The sequence below is a fragment of the Equus asinus genome, chromosome 4, assembly GCF_041296235.1.
Source record: "Equus asinus isolate D_3611 breed Donkey chromosome 4, EquAss-T2T_v2, whole genome shotgun sequence".
Taxonomy (NCBI): domain Eukaryota; kingdom Metazoa; phylum Chordata; class Mammalia; order Perissodactyla; family Equidae; genus Equus; species Equus asinus.
In genome coordinates, this window is record NC_091793.1 from 40,395,352 (window position 1) to 40,416,865 (window position 21,514).

The window sequence follows — 21,514 nt, forward strand, 5'->3', positions numbered from 1 at the left end:
GAATATTGTTTCATAGTTAAAATTGATGTTTATCTTTATTACTTTGTTGTCTGGCAGAAGAAGCTTATGGTTAAGCTTATGAATTTACATAGAATTTAGATGAATTTATATGATTTCTTTGTAAAGATTAGATGAGAGATACTTGACTTTCAATATCAGTTGTGATATTTCTGTTTGCATTATGTTTACATTATGTTTACAGGGGAAAATTCTGGGAGACTTTCACATGAGCTAAGTTTCATTGTTAATTTTATTTTACTAGCCAGATGCTTCAAGAATTACTTTGATATTAATGCCAGAAATGACATATTAAAATGTGTTTCATGTTTTCCTCTTTCAAATGAGCACTTTATAAAGTAAGAAGCTTACTTTATAAAGTAAGAAGCTTGGAGTGATTATTGAATTCTCCTATAGTCAAGCTATTCCAACTAGAAGAAAAAGTTTTGGGTTTTCAGTCAAATAGGAGAGTAAGCAGATTCCTTTGAGAGTTTGGGGTATAGGAAAGCTACCATTGTCTACATATTAATGTTTTGTTCTATTTTCAGAAAAGCGATTTCATTTCAATATAGATGACCATGCAGCCTGCAATTCAAGTAAGTGTTTTTCTTGGAAGAATGTATAATTAGGCTATGAGATTAATATGCTAAAATTATAATGTAATTAGTTAAAGACTAAAATTATCACAAAATGTTTTTATTGCATTAATTTTTTTAGGCATCAAATTTTAATAACAGGAATACTGTATTTGGACTTTCTAGTTCTGAAAAGATTTTAATTTTAAACTTTCATTTATACTGAATATTTGTAAGAATCAAAAATACCTTAGGGTTGGTGGGTCTATCTTACTTATATTACCCTGGGAAAAGAATTGGAATATTTCATAGTTTTTCTCTCATTACAACTTAGTATGCATTTGTAGTTTAAAGAGCTTTCAATTAAAACAAATATAATTTTTTATTTTAGATAATTTTTCATGTGCCCTGTAATGCCTGTAATAACAAGGCATTAAAACTTAAAATTTAGGGGCCGGCCCTGTGGCCAAGTGGTTAAGTTTGTGTGCTCTGGTTTGGATCCCGGGCATGGACATGGCACCACTTGTCAGGCCATGGTGAGGCGGCGTCCCACATAGCACAACCAGAGGCACTCACAACTAGAATATACAACTATATAGTAGGAGGCTTTGGGAAGAAGAGAAGAAAAAAAAAGAGAAGATTGGCAACAGTTGTTGGCTCAGGAGCCAATCTTTAAAAATAAAAAAGGGAAAAAAAACCCTTAAAATTTAAAGAGTGGGTTTTTTTGTTTATTTTTTGATAAGGGGAGGCAAGATGGAGATAATGAGACAAACCAGAAAACCAGAATAATTTTACTTTTGAATGATTTCCAGAGTTGGTATTTGTTATATTATTTTTATATCTTTTTAAGTTCTCTTTCTTTTGATAAAAATAGAACATGATTGAATTTTTCTTTCTTTTTTTGCTGAAGAAGATTCTCCCTGAGCTAACATCTGTTGCCAGTCTTCCTCTTTTTGCTTGAGGAAGATTTGCCCTGAGCTAACATTTGTGCCAGTCTTCTTCTATTTTGTATGTAGGTCACCACCACAGCATGGCCACCAAGTGGTATAGGTCTGCACCTGGGAACTGAACCCGGGCAGCCGAAGCAGAGCATGCTGAACTTAACCACTAGGCCGTGGAGCCAGCCAAGAACATGACTGAATTTTAATTTAAAGATAAAAATCACATTGAACGTCTCCCTAGAAAGGTGGAAGCAGCTGATAATAAGATTTGCCTTGGAAAGTGAGAACTTTAGAGAAAACCAAATTTCATTTCTGATTCTAGTTCTGCCACTCTGATTGTGAGATTTTTGGCAAGTTATTTTCCCTCTCTGAGTCTCTGCTTCCTTACCTCTAGGGTGAGGATGGTAACACTTATTTTTCATGGTAGTTGTGGGGAATCAGAGATAACATGAGCAAAGTGCCTACTGGAAAGTATGTTGCATAGCAGGCACTTCAGAAATTTGGTTGTAAAGCTGGAGATTATACCTGTGCCTTGAAAGTCTTTTTTTTTCTTCTTTTTTTTAATTAAGAAGGAAGGCTTATTAAGATAGCAGTGGTGGTCGCCTAGAGAAGAGAATTTATCAAGTGGTTAAGAACAACTCTGAATGTGATTCTGCTTGTACTCCCTCTTATGCTGTGCAGCTGTATCCTTCCACTCTGCTAATAAAGAGTTCCATTGTACTGTTTTCCTTCTGGGACTTGAGAGTCCATGGCAGTCTCCCAAAAGATCTTATTATTCCCCTTTAGGTCCTCTCAAGTCCACACTGAGTATGCTCAGAACTCCTTTATTATTGAAAACCATTTTTTATCTGATTACTTCTATTTGTCCTCTTTTTATCCGAGTCAGAAATGTCATCAGTTTCATGGTGATTATATTTTCTTGATTCCTTATGGAGTGCTTTTTATTATTGCCGCAACGACCATGCTTTTCTCATCTCTACCCTAATGGCCATTAATATTTTCTTAACTTGGTGACTTTTTTCATAGTTTTGTCTTATAGTTCCATGAAACCTTCCCTGATCTAGATTCCACAGATCCGTCTTTATTGATTCTTCTCCAAGAGCATCCTTGACATCTCTCATGGAAGTTTTTGCTTCTCTCCCTGGTGAATGTGAGAACTTTCTAGGATTTTCAGCCCTTTCTCTGCTGAGTATATTAGACAGTTACTTAGTTATTTGTAAGTGCCTTGCAGAGAGGAGACATCCAGTAGATAGCTCTTATCAGTTGTTTTTTGTTAATTTAGTACATTAAGATCTTCTTTGCCCTTTTTTTTTTAAATGTCCTTTATTCTTATTAGTAAATAAACATACAGTCTAAAAATCACTGAGTAATAGTTCCTGATCTCTTTCAGGTCATAGTCCCCTTTGAGAATCTGACAAAAGCTATGAACTCTCTCTCTGAGAAAAGGCCCATTTGTACGTGGGCATAAAATTTTACCCAAATCTGAGTTAAGTTTATATACCTACTCAAGTTCCTCTATAGACTGCCTATGGATTAAGAATCTCTGCAGTATCAACTCTGCAGAAATCAAACAGCTTTCAGCATGTTTGAGAACAGCCTTTGAACATGCAGTTTTTGTCATTAACATCTAACTTTTAGCAACATTAATGTGCCACTGACTAGCCCAGGTTATTATAGGCTTCTGCTTGCAATAACAGGAAAATCCAAGTACTCTTCTAACACGGCAAGAAATTAGAATGACTTTTGTTAATATTAGCTTCTTCATTTTCACACATGAGTTTTTCAAAATCACCCTCCTAACTAATGCACATCTTTCCTTGACAAACATTTACATCTGCTCTGCCCTTTTCCATCTCAGCCAAATGGTTAAAGGACAAATAACATTTTATTGACTGTGAAATACCATTGATGGTAAGATGCATCTGGATTTTTTTTTTTTTAAGATTTTATTTTATTTTTTCCTTTTTCTGCCCAAAGCCCCCCGGTACATAGTTGTATATTCTTCATTGGGGGTCCTTCTAGTTGTGGCATGTGGGATGCTGCCTCAGCGTGGTTTGATGAGCAGCACCATGTCCGCACCCAGGATTCGAACCAACGAAACACTGGGCCTCCTGCAGCGGAGCGCGCGAACTTAACCACTCGGCCACGGGGCCAGCCCCAAGATGCATCTGGATTTTGATGCTACAAAGAGTTGTTTGCTAATATCTATTCCTCAGTTATTCGACAGATATTTTGGACTGAATACCATGTGCTAGGTCTTATACTGAGTCCTGGGATTACAAAGAGAAATAAGAAATGCTTATGAAAGGAAGATTTAGATAGTAAATCTTATAGTAAATCTTTGCTATACTCCCTTTGAAATAATTTGAAGAGAATTCAGGGAAATAACATGTTGTCTTTGTCCTAAAATTTTATAGGATCCTCATATATTTAGGAGTTGATTGCCCAATCTCTACCCTCAGTTCCTCAAATAATGTCCCTCAAATAACTTATTTTTCTCTGTCTTTGAGTATTTTTGTTGAGTTTTGCTACTCCTGCTTGCCTCTTGTGGTATATATTCATTTTATTTCTTTGCTTTTGGGATTTTTTTTAAAATGTTTGTTTCTCATTGTAGGTGATTGGAAGCAACTATGTCCTTTTTTTTTTTCCCTCCAAAGTTTATCTGGATTAACAATGGTGTTGTTATGGCTTTTGATTTGGTGTGGTAAGACTTTCCTCAAGTAAACCTCTGTGAGTTTAACATAGTGTAGGGGGAAGATTATCTGTATTTAAAAACCAAGAAAGGACTAGATTCACTTGATATTACCTATACTTATATCTCTTTTTTTCTCAGCTTTTTAAAGTTTTATTTTAAAGCAATCACAAACCTGCAAAGTAGCTGTTAAGTGTAGAACCGAGATACTTGTTTGCTGAACCATTTGAGAGTAGTTGCCAATCTAATGCCCCATTACCTCCAAATACTGTAATATGTGTGTGTTGCAAACAAGGACATCCTCCTATACAACCACAATGAAATAATCAGAATCTGGATATTAACATTGGTGCAGTCCAGAATCATGTGTTCTATGTAGTTGTCGTGTCCTCTAGTGTTTATCAGTCTACAACAGTGTCTCAGTCTTTGCCTTCTTTAGTGACCTTGATACTTTTGAGTAGTACAGATAAATTTCTTTGTAGATGTCCTCAATTTGGATTTACCTGACGTTTTCTCATGATTAGATTCAGGTTACGTGTCTTTGGCAGGAAAATCACACAGGGATGTCGTGTTTTCTCATTGTGTCCTAGCAGGTGGTGTGTGATTTTGATTTGCCCTATTATTGATGGTGTTCACCTTTGTCACTTGGTTAAGTTGCTGTCTGTCAAGTTTCTTTACTGTAAAATTACTCTTTTCTCTTTGTAATAAGTATTTTGTGGGGAAGTACTTTGAAATTGTATAAACATCTCATTCCTCATCAATAATCTATTTTATTCACTTATTTATATCTATAAGGACTGACTCATAGTTGTCCCTTTTATTCAGTGTGTTATAATCTATTTATATCATTATTTTGAAGCTCAAATTGCCCTTGATTTAGCCAGTAGAAGTCCCTTTAGGCGGACTTCTCTGTCCTTTGGCATATCCCCATCATTCTTTGAGCACGTCTTTGCTTTTTTGGTAAAAGTTGTTCTAGTCCTACACCATAGAATTCATTCTAGTTTTCTCTCATTTCATAGTTGTACCTCTCTTGTTTGTCAATGAGAAACCTGGCTCGCATTTTATAAATCCCCATGTATGTAAGCAGTCTCCCATTGTTGCTGCCACCCCCTCCCTGAGTTGATGCCCTGCTCAGCTCACTTGGGCTCTGACACCCTGCACTGAGTTGTTCCCCCGTTGTCCCCAGTGGGCACCCTCCTTATCGTATTCATGGTCTGACATTTTCACAGGGCTGTCCCCATGTGTGGATGCCCTCTCACCTCAGTCAAGCTCTGACCCTCCATTTCAAGCAACCCTCCTGGGAGAACCCCCTTGTCACTTCACTTAGGCTCTAATACCCCTTCCTGAATTGAGAATTGCTACAGTCTTTTCTGTAAATAAACTTATATTAAATCATATCTAATCATATTTCAAAATCTTGCAATTGTTACTTTGATAGTATGTTTATGCCATTTTTGTTTTAAACCAAGGATTGGCAGTAAATATTTTTGGCTTGGGAGTCAACAGGCAAAATCAAGGCTGTTATGTAGGTACTTATGTAACAACCATTTTAAAATGTAAAAACCATTCTTAGCTTGTGGGCCATGCAAAATCAGGTGACAGATCAGATTACTTAGAATTTTTTTTTAGGTAACACTGTTATTGTGATTTGAAGTTTACAGAATGCCATTTATACATTCATTCATTTATCCATTATTCAACAAATGTTGCTAGGCTCTGTGCGAGATGCTACAAAGATGTGTCTTGTAAGGCAGGTGTCATTAGCCATTTTACAGCCAAGATGCTGAGACTCTGGTCAAGTAACTTGTTAAACTTACTCAGTTAACAAGTGAAAGAAAAATATTATTTGTTGACTTTTATCTTCTTGGTTTGTTAGTAGAATCTGTCCATTAATTAGAGATTCACTTACATTTACCACAGTATTGAATACTGAAAATGTCTCAATTATCTAGATAATAGTTTGCCTCTAGTTTATTAACTTTCTGTGAGCTGCTGCATTTTTGTTTATGTGTGTATTATATATGTCTATAATTCATCATCTAAATATAGATGTGGATTATGCTGACTTTTAATAAGGTTGCATCCATTCAGTTGGTTGGTGTTTTCTCTAGGTGTGGTTTGGAGAAGACTTACCTCTAAGTCCACGGAATCCTCTGACCCCCAGGCATGGGCCAGGTTTGGCTGATGTTTGTCAGTATGATGAGTGGATAGCTGTGAGGCATGAAGCTACCCTGTTGCCCATGCAAGAAGATCTGTCAATCTGGTTATCAGGTTTATTAGGTAAGGCTTGAAAAGATACTCAAAATTGTATTCTCTTATTCAGTAAATATTTACTGAGAATTTTACTCTTTGCCAAGGAGTGATTGTTCTAGAGGCCGGGGATGCTCTATTGAATAAAATATTCCATGTCCTTCTTCTCACCAAGCTTACATTCTAGTTGGGGAGATATTCCAATTCACCCCAACCTTTAGGGCTTGAATAGTAAGGAAGTTTGATGCTTAATGGAAGAGGTCAGTAGTAAACTTTGAATAATGAACATGTTCATGTTAATGTAAAAATATTTTTTTAAAATGTATATAGCTCTAATTTGGGGTCCATATTTTACTGATTTTTTCTCCCTTAATCTTGTATAAGGCATGAGATTCTGAGTAGAATATACACTGTAGTTAAAATGATAACTATTTTTGAGGCATTGAGAGGCAGAGGCTTATGAAACCCAGGAGGAAATGTCAGTTTGGCAAATGTTTGGCATCATATTTGTTTACTCAGAGAATATGAGTGCTTTGAACTTTCTCCCAAGAAAAAATTCTCTTTTGAATACAGAATTACATGTCACATTCCAAGGTTTTCGTGAAAAGGAATGTATAAAGCTCATCTATGGCCTTCCCATGATAATCAAAAACACACTAAGCACTTGCTCTAATTATCTCATATCAATTTGATGATTTGGATAATTTTTTAAAAATTTATTATGTAATAATGCTTCTAAACAAGGAATTTTAGAGGTGAAAAGTTGTTATTACCTGTGTGTTTGTTATTATCTTTAATTTTTAAATTGCAGCAAAGTCCTTCTTATTTATAGAGAATCTTTCTCTTGTGCGAGCAGTATTAATGTGCAGTGAATCAAAACTTAATAGTGAATATTGAAATGTAAAAGAGTTTGATCTTTTTTAAATGAGATAAAATAGATCTCATTTTATTTTTTCTGCACTTCCACATCACAGATATTTTTATTTTAGTTGTCTTATATTTAGTTTGACATTATCTCCTATTTTAACTGTACCTTCTAAGAGTGAATACTTGGAGTTTGACATGATATTTGTCTAGTGTTTCGACTATAATCTGATTACATTTAATTAAATTTTTACCATATTCTTTGAATTTACTGTTTCTAGAAGAACTTTAACATTGAAATATATTTTTAGGTATTGAAGTTAAGGCAGAAAGATTATTGGAAGAACTTGATAATGGAGTACTATTATGCCAGCTGATTAATGTTCTTCAAAACATGGTGAAAACATGCAACTCTGAAGAACCAGTGGTAAGAAAATGTTTGGCAGTTGTGATTTTATACCTTGGTACATATTAATTTGTTTGAGTACATTTCTTATCATCTGTACAAGGTTGTAAACTTCTACTCCAACTATCTATAAGACCTTGGATAATTTACTTAATCTTTTTGAGCATCTGGAAAAATATTCTCACTTGTAAAATGGAGATATTAACACTTACCTTGTAGGATTTATTTGTGAGGATTCAGCAAAATTAAATGAGATACTATATAGATGCTGTTTAGCTTAGTGCCTCGTGCATAGTCAATATCCAGTGGCTAGCTCTTCTTGAGAATCGTGTTAGTACATTCCATATATGATTCTTGTGAGAGTTAAATGACAGAAGAGCTTTTGGTGGTTCCTGGCATACAGTTAGGAGCCATCATCATCATCATCATCATCTTTATATTCTCCATATACTGTCTAGGTGGTAAATTCTGTAAATATTGATTGAATGAATAGTATTCCTTTTTAGACAGTTTTCCTCCATTGACCCTCAAGTCATGATTTGAAGTAGGTAAGATTTCCTCTCTTTTCATCCACGTCGGTGTTTTCACTCTTGGGATCTGGGGTCTGTGAGTGTAGGGTCTGGACACTCACATAGTGTTGGTGGAAATATAAGGTGGTATCATCTTTCTAGGGGACAGTGGGTGATTAACTGTGTGGTACCTAAAGAGAGCAGAATATCATCCATTCGTTAGAAATGACTACCTTAATCTGTTATTTTTTACCCTAAAAGATGCCTACCACCTATCATTAAATGTGCTTGCACACATACTTGCACAAATCAGATTGTAGAATAGCATGTTTATGTAACATTCTATAGGTACAGATTTGTATATACTTGTGCACGAAGATGTCTTACTAAAACGTGGATGTGAAGATTTCAATTGATACTGTCTTTGTATTTGGCTTTTTTTTTTCAGTGATCATATATTCTGTATACAATTAGAAAAACTTACAAGGCTATTTTAATTCTGGAAAATAATAGCAAGGGGAAGGTTATATAAGGAACTGATAATAGTGGTTGTCTCTAGGGAGAGAGGAACTGAGTGGGAGAGGTGGGAGAAAGACTCATACCCTACTGTGCCTATTGCATTTTAAAAAATCATATACATGTATTGCTTATTCAAGTTAAAATTTAAAACAAACCTAAAAATGCCTCAGCCTCAGCAAGATTATCTAAATACTCTTGGTCCAGATAGTCAAAAAATTAGGATTCTGTAAAACTTAGACCATCAATTTTCAAAGAATTTGAATTAAGACTGGGCCACTACTTCCTTATTTGATAGTCGCTTCAAGAAACTCAGGACCATATTTATGAAGCTGCAAGTAAGGAAGTAAGCAAAAATGAGTGTGTCTGTTAAACTTTGACATAGCAATAATTTTGTGTTTGTATTGAACTGTATGTGGAGAGACATACTATAGAGATATGCTTTGGAATTATTAGACTGTCATTGTTTATGTTAATTAAGATTCTTATGTCATTTTAAAAATAAAGAGGTTATAGATGCATGGTCCTACTGCTAATTTTGACCAGATTGTTTTTCTAGGAATTATTTTCTGAAATATACTTAAAGGAAAGTAAAATAAGGTAATTTTTGAAGATACCTTTTCTCCCTACTGCTGCATACTTTTAGGTTACATTCAATGCACTGAGCACTTATTTAGTCCATAATATTAAAATGTATTTCTCATGGAAATATCCTTGATGCATTTTGGAAATTATTCGTCTTTTCCAGAATTTTCCAATGAGAAAAGTGCCCTGTAAGAAAGATGCTGCCTCAGGTTCATTCTTTGCTAGAGATAATACTGCAAACTTCCTTCACTGGTGTAGACACATTGGGGTCGATGAAACTTACCTCTTTGAATCTGAAGGTTTAGGTAAGTATATTTGTTATCGCTGTTCTGTTTAATGTTTATTTGGGTATTTTTCTATGCCTTACTTCTTTGTCTTTCCAAATAAGGACTCAAATGCTATATCCCATTTTCCTAGGAAAATTTATACTTTAAATATTTGTGAAACAATTGGAGAATCAGATTCCAAATCAAATATATTAAGCTTTTCTTTTATAGTTGAAGATCTTATTCATCTTGAATATCCTAGAAATATTTTACTTCCTAAATGAGTTGGCTGTAGGAAGGTTCTGGACTAACGCTTTACTGCTTAATGTTTTCATCAAGAATTACTCTACCAAGTCTAAATTACTAGTAATTTCTCTTTAACTAGATAATTATAGAAATAACAGAAGGCCAAAGAATATAAGCTCATGGTATTTAAATTTACCTTGTGAACATCAGCTGCCAACTTGATTATCTACATGGATTAATGTTTTGACAATTCATTTTAAGAAGATGGGCTCTACTGAAGAATTATTGACATATTTTCTCATTTCGTTTAAGTCAACAGAAGCATCTGTGCAGTGACTAATATGGAAGTTATCTAAGTTTTAGACTATATATATATTTCCTCAAAGCATTTATATATGTGTATACATATATATAGAGAGAGACACACACAGAATTTATAATGTTTTGATAGGAGTAGTAGCATACCAAGGGCAGAGGTTGTGGGAGTAGTGGTGTGCCTTGGTAGAGAGAAGTATTTTATCACTGACATTGTTTATAATTGCTGCTTCAGGGTGATAATAAAAAAGCACACCAACTTTTAGGTGGTTTTATTATTGTTTTAAAATTCTCTACTGACTATGCACACCCTTGTTGCCTACACATGGCGTAGGCTGTTCCCACTGCTACCCGTTTGGTACGCCTCTGGATATTCCTATCTCGTAAATTGTAATCGATTACTCTTTTACGACACCCCCCACCAAGTTGAACTCTACTTTAATCTAGATGTGTGATCATTGGTGACAGTGTGGTTGATTTAATGACATATTTAGCTTCTCCTGATCAAAGAAAAGAGGAAATGCTTTGAATTCTCTAGTTTCCAGTTTACTGTTTCTGAAAGCATATAAGGTTGTTGTACATTTCTCATTCCCGGTAGAAGACATCTTTTGACTGTCCCGAAGGTCAGTATAGGACTAATACAGCACTGCCAATAACATTAATTCATTCTAGGCATTGAACTATAAGCTAGTGTTTTTACTTTCTAAAAGTCTCAGAGATGAGCCTCTTAATTTTTTACATTTTGCTAGGAACTCAAAACAACTTAAATAAACAAATACACTATTTTAAGGCATTTCTCAGTGTTTAGAGAAACAAATTTAATAAATATTTCAGGATTAATTGCTTTTGGAATGACTTTTAAAGACAAATATAGGCCTTTTTATTGCTTTGGCAGAGTAAACTTTATGCTTGAGGTATATGATAGATGCTATCCATAAATCAAAGAACAGCTGTTATTTCCATTGTAGAGGAGTCAGTGTACTCATAATTCCTCATGCATGCCATTATTATATTAGAGTTCAGAAGTTTCCTAGAGTGTTTAACTCTTAAAGATAGGAGCAGAAAGGTAGATGATCCACAACTACCACATTGGTGCATTTAGCAAGAATTCTGATGATCTGGGGTTTTTTGTTTTGCTTTGTTTTTTTAATTTTTAAGGATCTCTGAACTATTAGGCTTAGTAGCATTTGGTTTCCTTAAAAATTTTTTTAAAAAGCTTTAAAAATTGTGGTAAAATATATAGAACAAAATTACCATCTTAACCATTTTTAAGCATGTTAGATTTCATTAATAGCACTTAAAAAACAGCTATACTTCATGTGATGTAAACTTCATCATTTCAAAATGTACACTTTAGAGACTTTTAGTATATTCACTGTGTTGTGCAACTATCACCACTAATTTCAGAACATTTCCATCACTTTCAAAAGAAAGCCTATGCCTTTTAGCAGTTGGTCCTGATTACTCCCTACCTCTATCCTCTGGCAACCACTAATCTACTTTCTTTCTCTATGGATTTTCATATTCCGGACATTTCGTGTAAATAGAACCATACAGTATGTGGCTGTTGCATCTGGCTTCTTTCAATTTGCATAATAGTTCATTTATGTTGTAGCATGTAACATTACTATGTTACTTTTTATGGCTGAATGATAGTCCATTGTATGGCTATACCACATTTTTAAAATCCATTATAAGCTCATGGACATTTTGATTGTTTTTACTTTTTGGTTATTATGAATAATGCAGCTATGAACATTTGTGTACAAGTTTTTGAGTGAACATATGTTTTTAGTTCTCTCAGGGATATATCTAGGAGTGGAGTCATTGGGTCGTATGGTAATTCTTTGTTTATCTTTTTGAGGAACTACCAAACTGTTTTCATAGTGGCCATACCATTTACATTTCCACCAGCAATGCACAAGGGTTCCAGTTTTTTCACGTCTTTGCCAATGCTTGTTATTGTTCTTTTTTAAAATTTAAATTATAACCATCCTAGTGGGTATGAATTGTTATCTCATTGTGGTTTTTGATTTGCATTTCCCTAATGGCTAATGCTGTTGAGGATCTTTTCATGGGCTTATTGAAGAGTTGTATATTTTCTTTGGAGAAATATCTATTCAAATCTTTTGCTTGTTTTTTGGGTGTAATTTGTCCTTTTTTGTTGACTTGTAAGAGTTCTTTATTTATTCTGGAGACTAGGCTTTGTCGGATATATGATTTGCAGATATTTTCTCCTAGTCTTTCGGTTGGCTTTTTACTTTCTCAATAGTGTCCTTTGATACTAAAAGTTTTTAATTTTGATGAAGTTCAATTTGTCTTTTCTTTGATCAAGTGTGCTTTTGGTGGCATATCTAAAAAACCATTGCCTAATCCAGGGTCACACAGTTTCACCTGTGTTTCCTTCTAAGAGTTTTATAGTTTTAGCTCTTACATTTAGGTCTTTGATCCATTTTGAGTTATTTTTTGTATATGATGTGAAGTAGGGGTCCAAATTCATTCTTTTGCATGTAGATATCCAGTTGTCCTAGCACCACTTATTGAAAAGACTTTTCTTTCCACTATTGAGTGGTCTTGGCACCCTTGTTGAAAATTGATTGAACATAAACATATGGGTTTATTTCTGGATGTTCAGTTCCATTCCAGTGGTCTGTATGCCTATCCTTATGCCAGTAACACACTGTCTTGATTACTGTAGCTTTGAAATAAGTTTTGAAATTGCAAAGTCTGAGTCTTCCAACTTTGTTCTTCTTTTTCAAGATTGTTTTGGCTGTTCTATTTCTCTTGCGATTCCATATGAATTTTATCATTAGCTTGTCCATTTCTGGAAAAAAAGGCTATTGGAATTTTGACAGACGTTGCACTGAATCTGTAGATCAGTTTGTAAAGTATTGCCATCTTAAGACTATTATGTCTTTCAGTCCATTAACACAAGATGTCTTTGCATTTATTTATATCTTTAATTTTTTCAACAGTGTTTTATAGTTTTCAATGTACAAGTGTTACACTTCTTTGGTTAAATTTATTCTTAAGTACTTTATTTTTCTTGAAGCTATTGTAAATGAAATTGTTTTCTTAATTACAGTTTCAGATTGTTTGTTGCTAGTGTATAAAGTATAATGATTTCTGTATATTGCTCTTGTATCCTGGAACTTTGCTGAACTTGCTTATTAATTCTAATAGTTTTTTGTAGATTTTTTAGAGTTTTCTATACAGAGGACCATGTCATCTGTGAATAGACATAGTTTTCCTTCTTCCTTTCCAATCTGGATGCCTTTTATTAATTTTTCTTGCCTAAATGCCCTGTCTAGAACCTCCCGTACAATGTTGATAGAAGTGGTGAGAGTGGCCATCCTTGTCTTTTCTCTGGTCTTAGGAGGAAGACTTTCAGTCTTTCACCATTAAGAATGATGTTGGCTGTGGGTTTTTCATAGATTTCCATTTTCAGATTTATAAACTTCCCTTCTGTTTCCAGTTTGTTGAGTCTTTTTTTTTTTTGAGGACTATTAGCCCTGAGCTAACATCTGCCACCAATCCTCCTCTTTTTGCTGAGGAAGACTGGCTCTGAGCTAACATCCGTGTCCATCTTCCTCTACTTTGTATGTGGGATGCCTGCCGAAGCATGGCTTGATAAGCCATGTGTAGGTCAGCACCTGGGATCCGAACTGGCAAACCCTGGGCCACCAAAGCGGAATGTGTGAACTTAATTGCTATGCTACCAGGCTGCCCCATGTTGAGTCTTGTTTTTTTTTTTTGGTGAAAATGTTTTTGATTTTGTCAAATGCTTTTTCTGTGTCTACTGAGATAATTGTGTTTCTTTTCCTTTATTCTGTTAATATGGTGTATTATATTGATTGATTTTTGTGTGTTGAACCAACCTTGCATTCTTGGGGTAAATCCCACTTGCTACTGGATTCAGTTCACCAGTATTTCATTGAGGATTTTTACATCTATTCATAGAGGATAGTGGTCTTTAGTTTTCTTATGATGTCTTTATGTAGCTTTGGTATCAGGATAACACTGGCCTCATTGAATGAGTTAGGAAGTGCTCTGTCCTCATATTTTTGAAAGACTTTGAGAAGGCCGTTAACATATAGTCCTATGCTAAAGATAGTTTAGAATAAAATTGATGTGCTACATCTCTTCAAATTGTGTCTCCTATTGAGAGATCTGAAAAATAAATAATTTAATGTTACTAAGCCCTTAGCTTTTTCGACTTAAAATGCTATATGAATAAGGGTCCATGGTAAGTTTTCTTCCTCTTCTTCTTAGCCAGTTTTTTTTTTTTTTAATTTATGGAAGATGAGAATATGTAGAGAAAATCAAAGTGTCTTTTCTAAGTCTCCAAACAAGTAAACTTATTTTCTTCATCATTCTTTTCTTTTACTTCTTCCATACCAGAATATATTTCCCTATTTAATTTTGCTCCTTACAATATTTGATCTTATTTTTTCACAGTTTTACATAAAGATCCAAGACAGGTGTATCTTTGTCTTCTTGAAATTGGTCGAATTGTGTCAAGGTGTGTATTTCATGATATTTCAGAATTTCGATGTCATAAACGTTTTTTAAGCTACTTTATTTAGCTAGAACACTATTTTCTTTAAGTAAAAGAAAATAATTTTTTATTGAAATAAAGTAACTTAATTTCCTATTTTTTCTTTCTTTTTGTTTCTTTGTTAACTTTGTTCTCTTTGTGTGACCTATGTCATGTGTCAACATCTGCTTGCTCATATAGCTTGCCTTTTTTGTATATTAAACTGTAAAAGTGGTTACTTAAGTTTTTTAGATTAAGAATAGAGTAAGAGCATGTAGTCTTTTAGCAGTTCAAAGTTAGGCAAGTCCTCCAGACTCAAAGAGGATCTGATGAGAAGGCTGAGCCTTGTTGTCCTCCATACCTAGCTGAGCCCTATCTGAGCTGATTTTGAAGGTGCCTTTCAGGATCTCTGAAATATTAAATATTGGGAGCATCCAGTAACCCAAATAGATGCTATGATGTGAAGATTATAATCTGAATTTTTGGCAATCTGTGGGAAATTTAAAAGGATTTCCAGATGTCTCAGTGAAACAATTGGTAGAAGAGAGTCATACAAGACTTCTTTTAAAGATAGAATATAATCTATTGTGACATGCAGGGAAGTGCTTGGGTCAGACTTAGCTTGATTGATGAGATCTCCTAATTGGTTTTCAGGTATGGGGTTGAACCACCAGTATTAGTGAAACTTGAGAAAGAAATTGAGCTAGAAGAGACCTTACTCAATACTTCTGGGCCTGAAGAGTCCATCAGCATTCCAAAATCATGCTGTCAGCATGAAGAGCTGCATGAAGCTGTAAGTAATTGCCACACTTTCTTTCTGACTATGATGCATCAAAGTCTCATAGTTTGCCACAGGTGATACTATGTTTAAAAGAAAATGTTTCTTATTCAGAATATACACTAGTACTAATTTCCACTCCCTTGTGAGTTCAGGGCACTATATGTTAAAAGTGATTTTTTGTTGCTTGTGTATGATGAGGAATGGATGTGTAGTTGAGGAGCAGTTGGGCAAATAGGCTGGACCCATCATGAACAGTACTATTGGCCACAAGAATTCATTGTTTTTTTTTTTTCCTTTAACATGGTAGTGTTATAACCTGGTTTGCAAATTATAGGAATCACTCTCATGGTCATGTAGAGATTATATTGGTTTCATTGTAGAAATCCAGGCATAAGATGATCAGAACCTGAACTCGAGCAGTAGTAGTGAGGATGAAGCAAAGGGAACAAATATAAGACATATTTAGGACTTAGAATTGACAGGAATACTATTTTTTTTTTTTTTACAGATTTTACTTTTCCTTTTCTCCCCAAAGTCCCCTGGTACATAGTTGTGTATTTTTAGTTGTGAGTCCCTCTAGTTGTGGCATGTGGGGTGCCACCTCAGTGTGGCCTGATGAGCAGTGCCATGTCTGCACCCAGGATTTGAACCAGCGAAACCCTGGGCCGCTGAAGCGGAGTGAGAGAACTTAACCACTCGGCCACGGGGCCGGCCCTGAGGAATACTATTTCTGATAGGGAGGGAAGAAATCTAGAATGATTCCTAAGGTTTCTAAGTAAGTAGTATGCTGATTCTTGGAGACTACAGGACGAGGAAAAGTTGTGAGGGCAAATTGATGGAGTTTTTCTGAATATTCTCCCTGATGGATATATGTGGACTTGTTAGATGATGGGTCTCAACTGGAAAGTCTTCTTAACTTTACCTGTTCATCCTTATGTAGAAGTTAATAGAATTTGTAGTTGCTTAGGCTGTATGTCTTCTGGAATGACTACAACAGTATATTAAGTGATGGAGGTGAACTTTTCTGCTTAGACTGTTCTTAGAATTCCTGGTCTTGTTTGGGTAGTAGTATTTTATGAAAGTGCTTAATGTACAAAATTATTTAAGAAATAATCAAGTCATTACTAATAAACATTAGAAAGTGTTGCTTTGTTTGTTTTGTTTAATGTTAATAAAAGTCTATAGTAAAACATTTGGATAGCCCTGTAAGACAGATTAAGAAAATGTCAGCCTGAACAACTCTTTATCAGGCCAAAATGTATTTACCTACATTATATTATTGACATCCATGATGACTGAATATCAATATGTGATGCAGCAATAATGTAGTAGGTAAAAAGTAAAACTTATTTTAAATCTCATATAACCTAAAACGATGATTAAATAAAAAGAAAAACGTTGCGAAAATATTTTTTATTAAATAAGAAATACAATGTGTTAATTTCCCTATTATATAAAGACCATATGCAGTTAGATAAGAAAGACATTTCCAGTAGTTAAATAAGAAGGACTGTTATTCACACAGGAAGAACATATGATGTTGAAACTTGCTCATAATTAAGGAAATCAGATATACAATTCACCCCATTAGCAAAATTTTTTAAAAATATGGAACCTAGTGCTGGAAAGTTGTGGTAAAACTATACTTAGGGATTACTATTGGCAATGGAAAATGATGTAAGCTGTTGAAAAACAAATTGACAAATAGATCTCAAGAGCCGTAAAAGTGTTCCTCTTTCATTTTTATTGTAATTGAAGAGGAAAAAAAAGTGTGAATGAAAGTGTTTATTGTACAGTAATTTATAATGTGAAAATGTGGAATATATAAATCTCAAATAGGGCAGTGGCAGGTAAATTAGGATTCATTATCTGAACAGAATAATCATTTTATGTGATCATTATGAAGACTGGAGCAATGAGAAAAATGTTTATTTTGTGAAAAACACGTGTATATAGACAAAATGTATAGGAAGAAGGAGAAAGAAAATAATCGATAGTAGGGTAGTGCCTTTGCAGATGATTTTAATTTCTTTGGCTGTTTCCTGTAGTGTTATAATGTTAATTATGCAATAGATAAAACGGGAAGAAAACAGTTCTTACTCACAGCTCTTAGATCTTTTAGGCTCACACCCTTATTTATATTGTGGGTTAGTGCTGATTTGTACTGCTGAAAATAAGTGAAATTTGGATATTTAAATAAAGAAAATAAGTGACTTCTCATGTCTGCATTCTTCTATGAAAACTAAAAAGGCACACATTTTTCTCAATATATATGTGCTATGTGAATACATTCAAGGTCCACCTATACCTATGTGATCTACAGAGATCTTGGGGTCATGTTTAAAATAAGGGACAATTATTATCTGATTCGTTATTTAAAGTGCTGTTAAGAAGTATACAACTGCAGTTCCGTGTACTTACGAAACGTTTATGCATAGAATGCAGTGATTGAAATAAATACCTCCTTTCAAATTACTTTGGTTAACTAATGTGTAAATGTTTCTAATAACTGTAAACCCTTTGCCCAAGTTCAGTTTATTTTTAGCCATTTTATGCATGTGGTGTATGTATGTATATGTGTGCATATGAATATGTGTGCGTGTGTTCATATATATTCAGGCTATGAACAAGACAAACTTGATTGTTTAGCTTATGAAAAGCAGTTCTATTTATGATCATGTTATTTTGTAAAATGAATGATGTAGGGAGATAAATTCTGGATCTTTCAGGCCCTGGTAAATCTGTGTGTCCATTCATTTTGAGTAGATAATGAAGACAGTCGTAATTTCTGTTAGTGATCAGCTAAATTGGGCATATCTAAAGAGACTTTCTTTAACATCATGCCCAAGTTCAATGAAATGAATTTGTTTAGATATATTGTGTGTGACAAGTAACTGAGAAAAATATTCATGGCCTTGCTTTTTCAAAAAGGTAATTTTAGGAAAATAAAATTTTTCCACAGTGGTTGATATGTGATTCTCTTTTTCAATTAAACATATCTAAACAAATATCTTCATTTAATCAATGTATTTTAATTTCCTTGTCTTCAATGTAGGATTCCTGAATTTCTCTTTACATGTACTCCAGTTTTTGCCACTTTTTGGATATTCACTGCAATTAGAAATTTTGTAAACTCCTTGAGGGATAGAAGTAAGGATTTCTCCCTGACTCTCGTCTCCTTAGCAGGCTGTTGAAACAAAGCGAGCACTTTAGAAAAAGGCCTCTTGAATTGAATTTTTTACAATTTTACCTAATCTTGGGTGAATAGATATAAATATGTCTCTGCTTGTTTTAACAGTATCTTTAGAACAAATCTAGATACTCCCCTACAGTATTAGTTTAGCACAGTGTTAAGAGACAAGTAAGAATTCCTATTTAAGCTTTACCTGACGGGCCTATCTTTGATTTGACACAGACAGATTATTCCAGACCTTAAAACAAATCAAACATGATAATGAACTCGTATGTTTCCTGTGACTTAGTGAATGCATTTTGAATTGACTTCACTGTGGTACTCACTAACAAATCTTCTCCGGTGGTCAGGGAGTACTCTCGGAGCCTGACCGAGCTGGGCCAGAGAGAGAGAGAGAGACTGACTCAAGACTTCATCGCTGCTAGTTTTTATTAGATTAGCTAATGTCTAATCTCAATATGTCACCAAATAAAGGAGAAGAGATAATAAGTAGCTGAACAATCTTTAAATTTTTATCTTTAAGTTTAACTTTCCCAGCTGTGAAATAACCTTGCATTTTAACATTAAACAAAATACTTTTTGTCACAAGCACTAAATTTTGGTATTTGTTTTTAATCTTAGGTTAAACATATTGCTGAAGACCCTCCTTGTAGTTGTTCTCATCGATTTTCTATTGAGTACTTATCTGAAGGACGGTACCGACTAGGAGATAAAATACTCTTTATAAGAGTAAGTCCACCATTTACGTCCTATTTACATACAGATCTTGTTTTGAAATTGGATTTATTGCTTTACCAACCTCGTTTTGCTCCCCTTTTACTTTTTAAAAAAATTGGAATAGAGGGTGTTATTTATGGAAGAATTGCATTGTACAGGAAAGTTATGGCATACTTGCTTTCATGAGTATATAATGGGTTTAGATAAACACCTTTAACACAGCAAACAAGTAACTACAGGATAGTTAAGACTGTTTAGACATTGAATATAATTGGAGGAAAAAAGTCTTTGTGTACCTCAGGTAACATACCATTTTTCAAATTTTCTAAAAAGGAATAATTCTCTGTCATAAGAAGGAGAAAAAAACCAAAACAATATATCTAATAAGATTAAATATCAGTAATAAGAAAAAGAAATAGAAACATTGCCATTTATAGTAATATATACTTCGAGTCTTAAGAGTAAAACCTTTTGTCACTGACACAGCATCAGTATATATACTACATGCTGATATACATGTTCATTTCCTTTCTTTGTCCCATCTGCAGTCTGCAATTGTTTGTCCCCTTTGCTGATAGGAGGATTGGAGTTTCACCTGCTCCATATTTTGTCCACTTCTGATACAAGAGCTGTTTTATTCTCAATTTAGGAATATAATATGGAAGTATTTAAAAATATAATTTCACCATCCATATTTTCTTTTATTTCTTATATTATTATTACCTCCCCTCACCCTACCCAACTCACACAGAAACACCAGTGTGCACTTTCTATCTTTTAATTAGCTTGTTTTTTAAGGCAATATGATAATAGGGATCGTGCACAGAGCATGGGCTTTAGAGTTAAAATTCGCAGGGCAATCTCATATAATTGTGCAGATCTGCCTGCTGAATGGAGGGGGGCCTGAAATCCAGCTTGAGCTGTGCTGGTGACCTGGATGTACCTTATCTGCGTAAAAGCAATGTTTGAGGTGGGGCGGCCTGGTGTGTGAGGCCAGGCCAAGCGATGTGACTGGGGACAATTTCCTTAATCTCTCAGAGCCACAATTTTCTCATTTGCATAGAAGAACTAAGAGTAAATTATATCAAAGTTTTTGAAAGAAAAAATTGATATAATACATATGAAAGTAATTTATTAAGTTGTAAAGTATGTTTTGGCTTTTATCTTTCTTCTATAATTACTTTTTTTCTTTATGATGAGACGTTTTCTGTAAGTCCCTATTTCTCCTTCTCCCCCTCCTTCCCTCTCTCTGCTCTTTTCTTCCTTTGATACTCAATTAAAAAAAATTTTTTTAATGTGTAAAATTTGACAAGTTTAAAAAACTTTTTTAGAGTTTTATGGAGGTATGATTGAGCAAGTAAAAATTGTATATATTTAAGGTTACAACATGGTGTTTTGATATATGTACCCATTTTGAAATGATTAGTATAATCAAACTTACATATCCATCACCTCACATAAGTACCGTTTTTTCTTGTTTGTGTGTGTATGCTGAGAACTCTTGAGATCTCCTCTCTTAGGAAACTTGAAGTATACAATACGTTATTGTTAACTATAGTCACCATGCTGTACATTAGATCCTCAGAACTTATAGAACTTACTCATCTTATAACTGAAAGTTTGTATACTTTGATCAATATCTCCCCTTTTCACCCACCCTGCAGCCTCTGGTAACCACCATTCTACTTTCTGTTATAATGAATTGGACTTCTTTTTAGATTCCGCATTAAATGAGATCATGCTCATTTTTTTTATTGAAGTGTAATTGACATACAATATCCTATTATTTTTAGGTGTACATTATAGTGATTTGATATTTATATACATTATGAAATTATCACCACAATAAGTCTAGTCACCATTCAAAGTTATTACAATATCAAATTCTTTACTGAACAATATTGCCATTGCAATTTTGTCTCTTAGCAATTTGGATTTTTAAGATGCAAGATATGTTTAACCATCTTCCTTACAAATTGGAGGACTTTGTATTATTAGTTGCATGATTCAGTATGAATTATTAATTAATAATAAAAGAAAGAGACTGTCAATTTATAATGAAGCTGTTGGCAAATTAAAAATGTGTTGAATTTAATAGATCACAGACATCACAAATTGTGAGTG

General features: G+C 34.1%; 1 protein-coding gene across 2 annotated transcripts in view; it reads left to right on the forward strand.

Moving 5' to 3' along the window:
- Positions 1-21,514, forward strand: part of GAS2L3 (growth arrest specific 2 like 3) — a 36,570-nt gene that overhangs the window by 10,676 nt on the left and 4,380 nt on the right. For both annotated transcript variants that reach the window (XM_014835068.3, XM_070507137.1), the window contains exons 2-8: positions 546-593; positions 6,317-6,485; positions 7,631-7,746; positions 9,499-9,640; positions 14,621-14,684; positions 15,354-15,492; positions 19,295-19,402. In XM_014835068.3, the coding sequence (XP_014690554.1) occupies positions 570-593; positions 6,317-6,485; positions 7,631-7,746; positions 9,499-9,640; positions 14,621-14,684; positions 15,354-15,492; positions 19,295-19,402 (762 nt within the window). In that variant the 5' untranslated portion in view covers positions 546-569. The remainder of the gene's footprint in view (positions 1-545; positions 594-6,316; positions 6,486-7,630; positions 7,747-9,498; positions 9,641-14,620; positions 14,685-15,353; positions 15,493-19,294; positions 19,403-21,514) is intronic.